At 45.7% G+C, this 15,570-nt stretch overlaps 3 protein-coding genes across 3 annotated transcripts; 1 reads left to right on the forward strand and 2 right to left on the reverse strand.

The window, feature by feature from the left end:
- Nucleotides 1-3,980: 3,980 nt before the first annotated feature.
- Nucleotides 3,981-4,515, reverse strand: LOC113887693 (histone H3). The gene has a single exon (XM_027534872.1). It carries the CDS (start codon nucleotides 4,448-4,450, stop codon nucleotides 4,040-4,042), a length of 411 nt encoding a protein of 136 aa, XP_027390673.1. The 5' UTR covers nucleotides 4,451-4,515; the 3' UTR covers nucleotides 3,981-4,039.
- A 912-nt stretch (nucleotides 4,516-5,427) lies between these two features.
- Nucleotides 5,428-6,049, reverse strand: LOC113887698 (histone H2A type 2-A). The gene has a single exon (XM_027534883.1). The coding sequence runs from the start codon at nucleotides 5,929-5,931 to the stop codon at nucleotides 5,539-5,541; it is 393 nt and encodes a 130-aa protein (XP_027390684.1). The 5' UTR covers nucleotides 5,932-6,049; the 3' UTR covers nucleotides 5,428-5,538.
- Nucleotides 6,050-6,168: 119 nt separating this feature from the next.
- LOC113887707 (histone H2B type 1) lies at nucleotides 6,169-7,011 on the forward strand. Its single transcript, XM_027534895.1, has one exon. It carries the CDS (start codon nucleotides 6,288-6,290, stop codon nucleotides 6,666-6,668), a length of 381 nt encoding a protein of 126 aa, XP_027390696.1. The 5' UTR covers nucleotides 6,169-6,287; the 3' UTR covers nucleotides 6,669-7,011.
- Nucleotides 7,012-15,570: the final 8,559 nt, after the last annotated feature.

Genomic DNA, 15,570 nt, shown 5'->3' on the forward strand with positions numbered 1-15,570 from the left:
AATATCAAATTTACTTTCAATAATTCTCTCAAGTTCATCATTTTATCTCTGTCCACTCTTAGCCACTGCCTTAGCTGAGGCCACCATCAGCTCTGATTAAAGGACCCAAAGTCCAACAAACAAGCCAATTCCATGGCCAACTTTTTCTGGAAACAGGCTGGACATGATGAAACTTTTAAAAAGAATGTGAATTGATTTTTGCTTGAGTTTCTTTTTTGTCATCTGAAATTGGGAAATTATTTAAGTACCTAAAATAATCAAATTTTGATACTGCCATTAAAAATATTGGGTAATACCTCACCCTAGTTTTGCAAACAATGAAGACATTCCAAAAGTTTTCTACTAGGCTTAGGAAGTTTGACCTTCACAGAATAGTGGTAAGAATGTCAACTTTGTCCTATTGCCCAAAAGGTATCAATGTTTGCTGAGTGGCTCAGTTGTGTCCTGCAACCCCAGGCTCCTCTGTCCATGAAATTTTCCAGGAAAGAATACTAGAGCGGGTTGCATTTCCTACTCCAGTGGCTCTTCCTCACCCCGGGATGGAACCTGTGTCCCTTGCATCTCCTACATGATAAGTGGATTCTTTACTTCTGAGCCAAATCTGTCACTAAAATGTCTGTGGCAGTTTGGGAAGCCCTGAAGGCACTGGAGAATTCCTCAGTCCTCCTAGAACATGCTCACAGTGAGAACCAGATTCTGTTGTCATTAGCTTGTGGGGCAAATCCCCAAGATGACTACTGATTGGTGAGACCGTAGTGTCTTGCCAAGGCCTGACCCTCCACTAGGTGAAAAGGATTGGGTCACGCAGGTCCCACTTTCTCAGAAAGTGAGTGTGCAGACACCAGTTTGCACTGCCTATTGTTTCTTGGCCTTATGTGAGGACAGGGGACTTAAAGAGCTGACCTGAGTACACTTCCACAGTCGAGGCCCAGAGCCCCGTTATGTAGCGGCCCTGGAAGACAGATCAATTACACAGACAAGGCCCTGCCATTAGGGAGTTCACGTTTGACCAGAAACCAGGAAAAACCAACCAGGGAGGCCCTCCCCTTTTCCACCACCAAGAGCCCAGTGCTCCTCCCTCTCTTTCTTTCACCATTCTCCTTTCACACCCTGTAAGTGTTGAGTTTGAGGAGTGAGCACTCCACTGTTGTGGCAGAAGTAACAGAGGTTGTTAGAAAAGTGAGGAAGGTAGGACAGACATTTCTGAGAAGCTAGGAACCCCTGAACTGCCTTAGCCATGAGAGATGCCCAAAGGCTGAGCCCAAATTTCAGGACCATGGGGAGATCTTAGATACCTGCTTTTAAATCTGATATATTAATAGTATTACTTCAGGAAATATGATCCTCGGGAGGAAAAGCCCTGACATGGACATCTATACAGTCAGGGGTCTGCTCAGCCACTAATGGCTCAGACATGCTGGAAAGTCACTCACTGAGAACTTCAGGCTGCAACTTTGCAAACAAATGTCAGTGGATGAGATGCTGGGTACACATGGGCCACCCCTGCACAGCCCTGAGTCACTGCTGCTTCTGCTTATATCTCATAGAACACAGATCCTGAGGAACCCATCTTGCAGCATTGGTCTGAGCAGGGAATGAGACCCTGTGTCTGTATTCATTTCCTAGGGCAGCCATAACAAAATACCACAGCCTGGGTGGCTTAAACATCTTAACTTTATTTTCTCACAGTTCAAGAGATTAGAAGTCCAAGATCAAAATGTCAACAGGGGGACTTCCCTGGTGATCCAGTGGTTAAGAATCCACCTTGCTATGCAGGGGATACAGGTTCGATCCGTGTTTGGGGAACTAAGATCCCACATGCTTTGCCACAACTAAGACCCAATGTAGCCAAGTAAATAAAATAAATGAACAAATTTTAAAAAAGATATCAGTTGGCTTGATTTCTTCTGAGACCTGTCTCTTTGGCTTGCAGATGACTGCCTTCTCATTGTGTCCTCACAAGACTGTCCCTCTGCTGTCTGTGTCCTGATCCCCTTCTCTTATAAAGATACCAATCATATTGGATGAGGACCTATCTTAATGACACCATTTTAATCTTAATCGCCACTTTAGAGGTCCTGTCCCCAAGTAGAGTCACATCTGAGGTACTAGGAAAGGGCTTCGACATATGAATGGGTGGGGGACACAATTCAGCCCATAATAGGGCCTTTTCTGAAAATCTTTGTGAGCCTGGGGCTAAAAACTGGGTACCTACTGTCAGAAGCTACAGTCCACACAGCTCTTCTTTGCCCTCCCTCACCCCCAACTCCTTGCAAGGGGCAAAGGTTTTCAACAGTGTGTCTACTTCAATTTCTATTCCCCTGAGTGCATTTTCATTCATCTCTGGTAATGCTTTTTACCAACTGTGCTGAGACACAAAACCCCCGAACTCCGACGTCTTCAGGTGCAAACAGGCCATACTCAAGGTTAGAAATAGGTGGCTTGAGTCTCGTGTAACATGGCCTCTGCTCTCCACCCCCCGAGGTGAACAGCTTTGTTCCTACAAGACAGAAAGAGACCTTAGACTTCCACTGTCCTGTGGCGCAGGAATCCACTCCTCTGAGGCAGCGTCAAATCTCTGCTCTCAAATCCTAAGGCCGGGGGATGGGTGCAAGGAGGAGGCTCTGTTGCAGGCTCTGTTCTGCCTTCCATTGGTTCAGTGCCTCCCTGCTCTTCAATTCCGAGAGCCTTGAGCTGAATAACTTCTCAAATAACTAAACAGAGCTCAGGCCTGTGCACCTCAGGATGTCTCCAGGAAGAATCCGTCTCCTGCTGTGGAGCGGAGAACAATACCGACAAGACCGAGTTGTCAGGTAGTGACCTAGATTATGGTGGCCTACGAACCCCGGTCCATTCATCCTCTTCTTCCCCTTGCTGTTCCTTCGGGCAGGTCAAACCCACTCGACTGTCCGAACTGAATGCCCGGCCGGAGACACAAGATCCTTCTCCATCCTTTGGTCTATTCCAGCACAGAGCTAGTGGTACTTGTCTGAGTTGTGTTGGTATTTGAAAGGAGCAAGGTTGAGGAAAGTGAGAATGTCAAGGGCTTAAAATACTAGACAAAATCGTTCAGGCTTGCGCGGGAATCTTGACAGAAAGTAGGGTAAGGGGATGAATAGCATCCGCTAATGTTTTCCCTGAGGGAAGTCCTAGCATTACCGTCATTCAACCTGCTGCCAGGGTCAAGAATGCCGCACTTTACCCCGCAGAAATGGGCCTGGACGAGGAGGCGATTTCCCTCCCTCCCAAGCGGGAGATTCACGCCAGCGGGAGGGGCCCTTTCCGGCGCGGGTGAGGAGGTCAGATCTGCGCCCGGCTCTCAGCCGCCTAAAAAGCCAGCCCCGCCTGCTCTAGCCCGCGAATCCTGAGTCCCCTAATCGCTCCGCCTCCCCTGCCCCCACCCACGCTCCCGGGACAAATTACAGTTCTGGGCTACAGCCCAGCTCCAAGACTCCCCAGAACACGAGCCTACCGGACGTCTTGGCCGCGCCCAAGAAAGCAGCTGCAGCCTCGCCAGTTCAGATAAGCACTTGACACTCCGGAAGACCGCCAGCAAGCAGGGGCTTAAACCGGTTACATGGCCTTTAGCCTTTGTGTTGGGAGTCGTGTTTCGCGCACTCTAGTGTCCTCCCGTCCCTAGCGCGCCTTCCCCTCCCGGAGCGTGGAAGGGCCTGCCAGAAGAAAATCTAGCCACCTCTAAGCGGCGAACTTGGACGTTCTAGGGCGCCCAAGGAAGCAGCGTCAACCCGCCAGGCCAGACAAGCACACTGACCCAACTCTTAAGTTACTGACATCTGGGAAGGCAGCAGCGAGCAAAGGTTTAGACTGGATAACTGGCCTTTAGCCTATGTCTGTTCGGAGTCCAGAGCTTTGCGCGCTCTAAGGTCCTCCCGTCTTGAGCGCGCCCTACCCTCCCGGAGTATGCGAAGGTCTGCCTAAAGAGCCTGGACAAGTGACACAGCTTCTTTCAAGTGTAGTCGTGGGTGGCTCTGAAAAGAGCCTTTGGATTTGATGGAACCTCGAGCACAGCGCACACTTCTTAAGCCCGCTCCCCGCGGATGCGGCGAGCCAGCTGGATGTCTTTGGGCATGATGGTCACGCGCTTGGCGTGGATGGCGCACAGGTTCGTGTCTTCAAACAGCCCCACCAGGTAGGCCTCGCTCGCCTCCTGCAGCGCCATCACGGCCGAGCTCTGGAAGCGCAGGTCCGTCTTGAAGTCCTGCGCGATCTCGCGCACCAGCCGCTGGAACGGCAGCTTGCGGATCAGCAGCTCGGTCGACTTCTGGTAGCGTCGGATCTCCCGCAGGGCCACGGTACCCGGCCGGTAGCGATGCGGCTTCTTGACGCCGCCCGTGGCCGGCGCGCTCTTGCGAGCCGCCTTGGTGGCCAGCTGCTTCCGCGGGGCCTTGCCACCGGTCGACTTGCGGGCAGTCTGCTTTGTACGAGCCATAGCGAACCAAGACGCGAAATTACGGGACCAGCGCCGCGCAGGAAGAGTAACCAGGGGTGCGGCCGCTGCAGCAGTCTTTATAGGCAGTCTTTTCCCAGTTGGGCGGGACAATACTTGAAAGTCCCGCGCTGGCTATCCATTGGCTGGGACGTCGTTCTCTTTAGCGCCACTGACTGGCTTGGGCCGACTCCTCCCTACCCCGCCCCCTCCGCCCCACCGCCCCACCGCCCCACCGCCCCACCGCCCATCGGCCTCCCTTTCTACTTTCCAGTTTGCCTAGTTTTTCCCTCTCCTCGGTTTTCATTTATTTCAGGGTGAGAGTCATATTTGAGAACAGCTGTGACAATGTTCCTTCTCAGTCCCTTAGAACACACTACTTACGATACCCTCTTGCTTTCTACGCTAACTCCCAAACTGAACCTCGACCTGTTTGCACCACCCCCGCCCCCAGCACCCTGAACGCAGTTACCTTTCCAGAGGTCTCCTAGTCTAGTTGGCTGGACGGATCTTGGTTTGTTTTCCTCCTTTCGGTGCTTTAAAGATCGGAAAGTTATCTCCCCCGCGGCAGGGCGCGAGATCCCGTTTCTAAAAGCCGAACCGGGGACCTCTATCTCCACCGCTAAGGCATCTTTATCCCTTTAAGATAGTAGACTTAAGTCAAAAACCCAGGTCCGCCAATTTCTTCACATCTGTCCGCTTCCCTAACACACTGGGGTGTCCGAGATGTATGCGTGTGTGAGGGAACATCCCGCTGATACTTAGACCTCCTCGAGTTGGGCAAAGGCCTGGGGAACAACTGGTGTTGAACCCTAGACATCCGACTCCCAAACATAAACCATCGCGGAGCACTTAGAACTGAAGCGACCGTGGCGCGCTCAAGTTTCCTACCTTCACCTGGCTTAAGTCCTAGGTTTTACGGTCCACCACAACCCAGGCTGGGCTCCCCGTTTACTACCGACAAGGTTGGAATCGAAAAGTTATTGTTAACAACTCTTTATTTGAAAGCGTGGGTGGCTCTGAAAAGAGCCTTTTGATTTTACAGATGCCCCTTCTACAGGAGAGCTGGGTAGGACTTGCGGAGACCGGCCTCACTTGCCCTTTGCCTTGTGGTGGCTCTCAGTCTTCTTCGGGAGCAACACGGCCTGGATATTGGGCAAAACGCCGCCCTGGGCGATGGTGACCTTGCCCAACAGCTTGTTCAGCTCCTCGTCGTTGCGGATGGCCAGCTGCAGGTGACGAGGGATGATGCGCGTCTTCTTGTTGTCTCGCGCCGCATTGCCCGCCAGCTCCAGGATTTCGGCGGTCAGGTACTCCAAGACCGCCGCCATGTAGACGGGCGCGCCGGCCCCCACCCGCTCAGCGTAGTTGCCTTTGCGCAGCAGGCGGTGCACCCGCCCCACCGGGAACTGCAAGCCTGCGCGAGACGAGCGCGACTTGGCCTTGGCGCGGGCCTTGCCGCCTTGCTTGCCACGACCAGACATGACAGCGACACCCACTAACACTTGCTCCCGCCAAACGCCCGACAAACTCGCCCTCCACGGCCCCACTTCACCCTTTTATAGGCAGAACGGCGATTGCCTGTGAAGCACTTTGATTGGCTACAGCACATCTTCGGCCTCGTGACCAATAGGATAGCGCAGTCAGAATCCACTCATTTACATAACCTTGTCTCCCTCGCGAGAGAGCCACTGAAATCTCGCCAATCGCAACGGGGCGTGATCAGAACCTTAATTTGCCTACAGTCTCTATTATAAGTACCGAGTCGCTGCCGGTCAGCCCGGGTGCTCCCTGTTGCCGTCTGCGTTTTTGGTTATCTGTGCAGCTTGTGTTTGCAGTTATGCCCGAGCCGGCAAAATCCGCTCCCGCGCCCAAAAAGGGCTCCAAGAAAGCCGTCACCAAAGCCCAGAAAAAGGACGGCAAGAAGCGCAAGCGCAGCCGCAAGGAGAGTTATTCCGTCTACGTGTACAAGGTGTTGAAACAGGTGCACCCGGACACCGGCATCTCGTCCAAAGCCATGGGCATCATGAACTCATTTGTCAACGACATCTTCGAGCGCATCGCGGGCGAAGCGTCGCGCTTGGCGCATTACAACAAGCGCTCGACCATCACGTCCCGGGAGATCCAGACGGCCGTGCGACTTCTGCTGCCCGGCGAGCTGGCCAAGCACGCCGTGTCCGAGGGCACCAAGGCGGTCACCAAGTACACCAGCTCCAAGTGAGTCCTTGTCGGGACTCGGCGCTCGCTCGAGTTGCCCAGCCACTTGACGTTCTAAAGGTTCTTTTCAGAGCCACCCACCTTCTCAGTAGAAGCAGCTGTCATTTTGTTTTACACAGGTTTTCTGCTGCCCAGCTTTTTGTACTGGTTTTCACTCATTAAGTACAAATATCCTTATTCCTTTAGATACAATGAGGGAATAAGTATGATTATCTAGTTTTGTGGGAGAATATAATAGGGTATAGATGTGCTAAGTTTTCTCAAAGAACTGCTGTTGAAACTGGCTTTTTCGATGATGTTGCTTTTTATGAATTTCAGCATACAAGATTAAAAAGTTTCAATATCCATGGTGCGACTGTCTAGTGCTCCGAAGTGATATAACGATGTGGTACTGAATTTTTGTAGAACATGTTCTGTGTTGTGTACAAAACGGGATAATTTAGCTTACACTTGGTACTAACAAATTCCTTGAGTTTATACATCCTGCATTCACAAGCACATGGGTGCCCAGTTTATGTGTAGATTCCCCTGTTAGGGAAATTGAAGCTTGGATATGATACCCAAGAACTAACCGTTTTGCTGCCTTTGCTCTGCCTCATGGCAAATCACATAAAACGTGCCTAATTTTCAGTGATAGTGTTCTCCCCAGAGAATTACCACTCAAAAAAGCTTGCCGTATATAAAGAACTTGACCATACAATGGAAACAAATTATGCATATTTTCCAAAGCAGTAAAAAGTCTGAAATCTTAAAGGAGCAGAAAGTTATAATACAGTTGGGTGTGCAAAGGAGACTAGCTGCAGTTTCATTTTAATGTTTTGGGAACTGTTAGATTGCTTCCTGTAGAGATTAACCTTAATCACTTTGGTTGCTTTGTGGATCATAGATCCTAGGTAGTTCACAGTAGAAGCAAGGAAAGCAACTAGAAGGCTATTACAGTGTCACAGGTTAGAGAAGTGAGTCAAAATCTGGTCTAAAGACCAGCAGTATTAGCATTACCTGAAAATTCATTAAAAGTGGACTCTTCAGACACTAAGTTCAGTTCAGTCGCTCAGTCGTGTCCGACTCTTTGCGACCCCATGAATTGCAGCATGCCAGGCCTCCCTGTCCATCACCAACTCTCAGGGTTATGTAGGGCCATTATCTTGTTTTGCTCTGTCCTAATTCCCTCAGGTTGCACTGAGGAGACAGCTGCTGAGGCTGATGACTTTTTGGCCACAACATCCTTTGTTTACTGAAATGGCAGGTTACAGTCTTTGTCCACACTGTAAACACAGCAATGGAGATGAAGGCTATCACGTCAAAGTATTCTTTTTTAAAAAATTATTTGTCTGCTAAGGGTCTTAGTTGCGGCATGCAGGATCTTATGTTGTGGCACTCAAACTTAGTTGAAAGTATTCTTGTAGACTTTCATTTCTTCTTATGTGTTTCCTTAAAGTATTCTTCAAGACTTGATTTCTTATGTTATGAAGTATAACTTAGTCAATAATATACATTATAGGACTGTCAACTACTATGTAGCATTTTTCTTCTGTTTTTCTAGTTGCATGCTGATTTTCATTAAGGAACTCACCTAATCCCTTATGTATGTAGTTCTCAAACTTGCTGTTAGGGAAATAAAATAGAAGTTGTCTTCTTCAAGCTTCAGAGGCAAAAGAGCAGAGCAGGCCTCTGATCTTGCTTCTAACCTGCCTGGACACTGCCCCGACTGGGAGTGACCGGGAGTGACTGCCTGCTGTGAGTGCAAGACTTGCAGCACCTTAGATAAGATGGGGAAAGAATTTTGAGATTTTTGAGCCCGTGGAGGGGGCCTGGCCAATCAAGCCCCAGACTGAACAACAATCTAAGTTTTACAAGACAAAGTTCAGTTCAGTTAAATTGCTCAGCCGTGTCCGACTCTGTGACCCCATGGATGGCAGCATGCCAACTCCTGGAGCTTGCTCAAATTCATGTCCATCCAACCATCTCATCCTCTGTCGTCCCCTTCTCCCATCTTCAATCTTTCCCAGCATCAGGGTATTTTCAAATGAGTCACTTCTTCACATCAGGTGGCCAAAGTATTGGAGTTTCAGCTTCAGCATCAGTCCTTCCAATGAACACTCAAGACTGATCTCCTTTAGGATGGACTGGTTGGATCTCCTTGCAGTCCAAGGGACTCTCAAGAGTCTTCTCCAACACCACAGTTCAAAAGCATCAGTTCTTCAGTGCTCAGCTTTCTTAATGGTCCAACTCTCACATCCATCATGACTACTGGAACAACCATAGCTTTGACTAGATGGACCTTTGTTGGCAAAGTAATGTCTCTGCTTTTGAATATGCAGTCTAGGTTTGTCATAGCTTTTCTTCCAAGGAGCAAGTGTCTTTTAATTTCATGGCTGAAGTCACCATCTGCAGTGATTTTGGAGCCCAAGAAAAGAAAGTCTGTCACTGTTTTCATCGTTTCCCCATCTATTTGCCATGAAGTGATGGGACTGGATGCTATGATCATTGTTTTTTGAGTGTTGAGTTTTAAACCAGCTTTTTCACTCTCTCCTCTTCTCACTTTCATCAAGAGGCTCTTTAGTTCTTTTTTGCTTTCTGCCATAAGGGTGGTGTCATCTGGGTATCTGAGGTTATTGATATTATTTCTCCCAGCAATCTTTTTAATTAATTTTAATTGGAGGCTAATTACAATATTGTGGTGGTTTTTGCCATACATTGACATGAATCAGCCACAGGTGTACATGTGTCCCCCTGTCCTGAACCCCCCTCCGAACTCCCTCCCCATCCCACCCCTCTGGGTTGGCCCAGTGAACCAGCTTTGAGTGCCCTGCTTCGTGCATCCAACTTGGACTGGTCATCTATTTCACATATGGTAGTAACATGTTTCAATGCTATTCTCTCAAATCATCCCACCCTCACCTCCCACAGAGTCCAAAAGTCTGTTCTTTACATCTGTGTCTCTTTTGCATATAGGGTTGTCATTACCATCTTTCTAAATTCCATATATATGCATTAATATACTGTATTGGTGTTTTTCTTTCTGACTTCATTCTGTATAATGGGCTCCAGTTTCATCCACCTCATTAGATCTGACTCAAATGCACTATTTTTTATAGCTGAGTAATATTCCATTGTGTGTATGTACCACAACTTTCTCAGCCATTTGTCTGTCTCCCGGCAATCTTGATTCCAGCTTGTGCTTCATCCAGCCTGGATGGATGGACCCATTCCAACCTGGACCCATTTCACATGATGGGTATATATAAGTATATATGGGTATATATACTTAGAGTATATATAAATATATATATATATATATATATATATATATACACACACACTCTGCATATAAGTTAAATAAGCAAACAAATAGCATTAACATGAAACCAGCCTTGCAATTTGGTCACAGATTGATGATGATATCTGTCCTGGGGTTATAAGTGGGAACCCCAAACTGCAATCTCACCCATGGAGTGGACGCACGGCCTGGGACCTTTCCCCAATTGGGACTCCAGATGTTCTGTGACACAGGACTTCCCAGTGCTAATTAAGTCTGGATGTTGGTCAAAACCCAATTTGGTGATGTATCCTCTGCTCTTTCTGTTTTTCTTTTCATTTAATGTTAGTATATTGAAAGTAAGCTAGATAATTCTCTAATATTTGTATTATTTACTTGTATATAACAAATGGCTTATTCTGTTAACAAATCCTTTGAACCTGAGACAAAAGTGAAAACTTTTGGCAAAAACAACGGCCCATTGTACCTGGAGGACTCTTAGAAATACTGATGTCTTGGTGCTATCCCCAGAAATTCTGATTTAAGTGATTTAGAATATAGCCATCCATTAGTTGGGAAGATCCCTTAGAGAAGGGAAAGGCTACCCACTCCAGTATTCTGGCCTGGAGAATTCCACGGACTGTATAGTCTCAAAGACTCGCACACGACTGAGCAACTTTCACTTCACTTAGGGCTTCCCTTGTGGCTCAGCTGGTAAAGAATCCACTAGCAATGCGAGAGACCTGGATTTGATCCCTGGGTTGGGATCTCTGGAGAAGGGAAAGGCCACCTACTCCAGTATTCTGGCCTAGAGAACTCCATGGACTATATAGTCCGTGGGGTCGCAAAAGTTAGATTGAGTGACTTTCACTTTCATCCATTAGAATTTTTAAAAAGCTCCCCACGTGACTCCAATGAGCAGTCAGTTTTGAGAATCACTGCCACTGTGTCGGAGAAGGCAATGGCAACCCACTCCAGCACTCTTGCCTGGAAAATCCCATGGATGGAGGGGCCTGGTGGGCTGCAGTCCATGGGGTCGCTAGGAGACTTGACTGAAGCGACTTAGCAGCAGCAGCAGCCACTGTGTGTTCCCCGGAAGAGAGAGATTATCTCAGTTCTTAACCTTGGCCTGATTGGTTTAAACGTAGTCCCAACCACTTTCCACATTGATTAGCTCAAAAAATTTAGACCAATTTGATTAGCACAAACATTTCAGCAGTTGGACTGAGTAGGGCAGGGGTTCCCCAACCCTTTTGGCACCAGAGACCAATTTTGTGGGAGACAAAAAATTTTTCCACCGACCAGTGGTGGAGGGGGGATGGTTTGGGGATGATTCAAGTGCATTACATTTATTTTGCACTATATTTCTAATCTAATGCCACCGCAGATAAGATAGCGGCCCAGAGGTACCCTGGAGTAGGGGAATGTAGATTGCTCTTATCTTTTGTTAAAGAAACTTCTTTGTTTTCAAGAGGCAGCAGCAAGATGGAGGGTCATGTGGGTATGAAGGCAAGAATAACTGTAGACAGCACTCAGGAGGGCAACTGCTGAGGGGGAGAATTGGAGAACTGAGCCATTCAGAGTTCAGCCACCCTCTGAGCCCTGCTGTACTTTTGGACATCCAGTGAAGCCAGTTTGTATGACATACTATTTAAACTAACTGGGATCTTGAACTATTTGAGAAACAGTAATAAATAGTTCCCCAGAATAAAAGGAAAGACAACACACCTTTTATCTTGGAAGGCCTCAAAGAGGCCAAATAAGGCAGATAAGGAAAAATAGAACTATATATTTATACTAAATGTCCAAGTTTTAAAACCAGTATTTGACCAGGCCAGGGATTAATACTACTGTTAAGAAGGAATTGTTAAGAAGGAATGTCTAGGAATTTTTAAAAATCTAAAATTTTATTTAAAATTAAATAATATAATTCTATTATTAAAATTTTTAGTTTACATTGGTTTCTTAGGACTGCCATAACAAAGCCCCACAAAACTGAGTGGCTTAAAACAACAGAAATGTTGTTTCTCAGAAATGTACTCAGCCATCATTCTGAAGTTTAAAGTCAACATGTTGGCAGGGCCCTGTCCCTCTTTGCCAGGATCCTTCCTTGTCTTCAGCTTCTGGTAGCCCCAGGTATCTTGTGGTTTACAACAGCGTAACCCCATTTGTCTCAGTTTTCTTCTTGTGCATTTCTACATTTCAAGGACATCAGTCATATTGGATTAGACCTTATGAATTAGACCCTAATGACCTTATTAACTGATTACATCTACAAAGATCCCATTTTCAAATTAGGCCACATTCTAAGGCACCAGGGAGTTAGACTTCAGCATATCTTTTAGCGAGACACAGTTCAATGCATAACAACAGTCAACAGCTGGGGTAGGTAGAATAGGGCTCCCAAATACGTCCAAATTTTAGTGAAATACTAAGGCCAAAGTTAGATATGAGGGGGGAAAATGTATCTAGACATGTTAAATTGATTCTAAAAGCTTCCAGAAAGGGTGCTCTGCTTAGTTGCTCAGTCATGTCTGACTCTTTGAGACCCCATGGACTATAGTCTGCCAGGCTCCTGTCCAAGGGGATTCTCCAGGCAAGAACACCATTTCCTACACCAGGAAAGAAAGGGTAGAACCCTATAAACGAGCAAGAAGTGGGATTTTAAAATCTAACCCCTTTCTCTTTCCTGAACTCCAGATTCTCAAATTTCATATTCCCAACTTGGGAATTTGGTATTTCTTATTTGATATTTCCACTTGGATAGCAACCAGGAATCTCAACATTTTGCCTAAGATATTACTCTAGGCTTTCCCCCTCCAAACCTACTTGCCTCTTTTATCAGTAAGTTGCAGCTCTTTCCAAGTGCTCAGTCCAAGAACCTGCAATTAATCCTTGACTCCTCTCTTTCATTCATAACCTACGTACAATTCATCAATTTCATTTAAAATATATCTTGACTACGTCTCACTATCTCCATGGCTACCACCCATCTCTCTCCTGAGTGTTACTATAGCCTCTTTCATATTCTTCCTGCCTCTACTCTTGCTCTCCTATAGTCTATTTTTTAACATAGTATCCTGGGTGAGCTTTAGCATGAGTCAAATAATGTCATGGAACTCTCTCATGATGGAACTCTCCAAAGGCACTCCAACTTAACTTCAAATTAAAGACAAAATCTTTCCAATGGCCTAGGAGGCCCCTCAAAGGCACACACGATCTGACTTTCACCTACCTTTCTGATCCTATCTCCCTGCACATCTTTCCTTTGCTCACTGTTCTCCAGCCTCAGTGGCCTTGCTTATTCTTTGAACTTCTCAAACTTATACCTACCTCAGGGCCTTTGTTCTTAGAATACACTTCTCTAAGTTATCCTATGGCTCACTTTTTTTCATTCATGCCTCTGTTCAAATATTAACTGATCAGATCTGTCATCCACACTCAATATTCTGCTGTACAGATCACCTCCTAAATATACTATTATTCTTTTCCTTCTTTCGCTTATTCTCAGCATTCATCAACTAGAATGTAGTTTTATACAGACAGGGATTTTTTCTGTTTATTGCTATTTTATTGCTTTATCTCAGTATGAATTGTTTCCCTCTCCCATATTGTGAGAAGTGATATGCATAAAGGAAGCTAGACAAGGTGTCAGTTTTGCTTTCACACTTGTAAGTGTAATGCTGGTGCTAAAGGAACTATTGATTGATGGGTAATAAAGTTGCATTGAGTCTTGGATTTCTCCATCTTTCAGACCAGTTGTATTCTGCTTTCCTATTCATATTTTGAGTCCTCAGAACCAAATACTGACCATTATCTCACCCACTTGTAATTAGGTTATCTACCCAACATCCTGCATGCCTCTTAGAATATTTGTTTTATTTTTATCCTGTAAACTCAAACTTTCCCCTATCATCTTTCTGTCTTTCCTCCACATTACCGTGCTTTATCTGAACTTTTCAAGCTCCAAGCAACCTGCCTCACCTCTCAGGAGATCCAAGCAAGGCAGGTCAAAAGCAAGGAAATGTTTTCTGGGACCGAAGAAAGTATGGATTTAGTACAATAACTAGGAGACAAGTTACCTGTTTTTGATTGGGTGGGACAGATGAGAGGTAATGAAAATAATGCTGGAAGATAATATTTGGGATTCTATGTACATACATAAGAAAAAATGAATAAAAGGGTGCTTGTAGTGAGCTTAACTTTTTTTTTTTCTAGGAAGTTTCACCTTTATACCTTGCAGTACTTTATCTTCTGTTCTCATTTTACCTTCTTTAAAATGTGTTTTTAAATCCTAGTAAAGGCAGAAAATGTTAAGTTCTATGCAATATTTGGTACTCTGTATTAATGAGGGAATAAATGAAACTAGTTTTTCATGTCGCTTTACAAACAGTTCTGGGAAAGGACAATTAGGAAAAAAGAAAGAAAATATCTAGGGTGGGAACGGCAAACTGAACAAGTTCTTCCCAAGCAATATGGGAATCTTGTAATTGATCTGTCAGTGGTTATCAAACATTTGAATTACTTGACTTGTTCCATAGACTGTTCATCCTTGCCCCACCCCCAACCCCCAACCCTCCACCGCCCACTGAGGCCTGGTGATTTGGATTCAATGGAAGTATGTAGGGTTTGAAGGGTAGACAGGTAAATTAAAGATCCAATGGCCTTTGAATTGTTTGTAGGAAACACTGCTTTTTAACCATCTAGTCTAAAAAAAGGTGAGGGCCTTTATTCTCTCATTTTTGGTGTCTCTGTTTTCAGAGGAGGGAATTGTTCCAGGGAAGGGGAAAGTATTTTTAAGGCTAAGTAGGTTTAACAACAACAAAAAAGCTGCTGGATAAAGTCTCTGGAGCACATTTTATGATTGGCAGGCCCAGGTTCTTGAAATCCCTGACTATAAAGCCTCTTTCCTTCTTGCTTCTTTACTCAAATTATAAAACAGCAAAACTACAACTATAGGGAATTGTGTTGATATCAATATCTGGGGGGGGGGGGGGATTTACTATGGATAACAATGGCTTTTGTATAACCTTTTTCTAACAATGTTGCTTAATATCTAGAATTTGGGCAAAACATTGACTTCAGTGTAGGCACCTGAAAGGAATAGCAAAGTGAGACAAGAAGTATGTATAGATTAAAAATTACTTTAACTATGTGTGGATGAAAAATGTCAACTGCCATATCTGTAATCAAAGGATGTGGCCATCAAGCCATCAGCCACTGCAGCCACTCTAGTCATCCTGGGATTCAGGATGGAGAAAAACAGGATACGGGTCCTAGATAGTTAAAATGTGTATCAAGGAATGATCTCAGTCAGCCTGCTCTTCCAACTTTCCATACACAAAATAAAGAAGTGCTAAATTCATTGAGATTTCTTCTTTAGCAGAAATCTTTTGATGAATATTCAACTATCTGGTTTGTTTTTGCAAAACTGCTATATATTCTGGTTCCTCCCTTACCTTCTCAAAACAGCCCCTCAGTGCTATTTGAAAGGCTGTCTCCTGGGCTTAGAAGTGTCAGTCACTCAGTTACGTCTGAGCCTTTGCCACACCATGGGCTGTAGTCTGCTAGCCTCCTCTGTCCATAGAATTCTGCAAGAAAGAATACTGGAGTGGGTAGCCATTCTCTTCTCCAGGGGATCTTCCTA

The sequence above is a fragment of the Bos indicus x Bos taurus genome, chromosome 3, assembly GCF_003369695.1.
Source record: "Bos indicus x Bos taurus breed Angus x Brahman F1 hybrid chromosome 3, Bos_hybrid_MaternalHap_v2.0, whole genome shotgun sequence".
Classification (NCBI taxonomy): domain Eukaryota; kingdom Metazoa; phylum Chordata; class Mammalia; order Artiodactyla; family Bovidae; genus Bos; species Bos indicus x Bos taurus.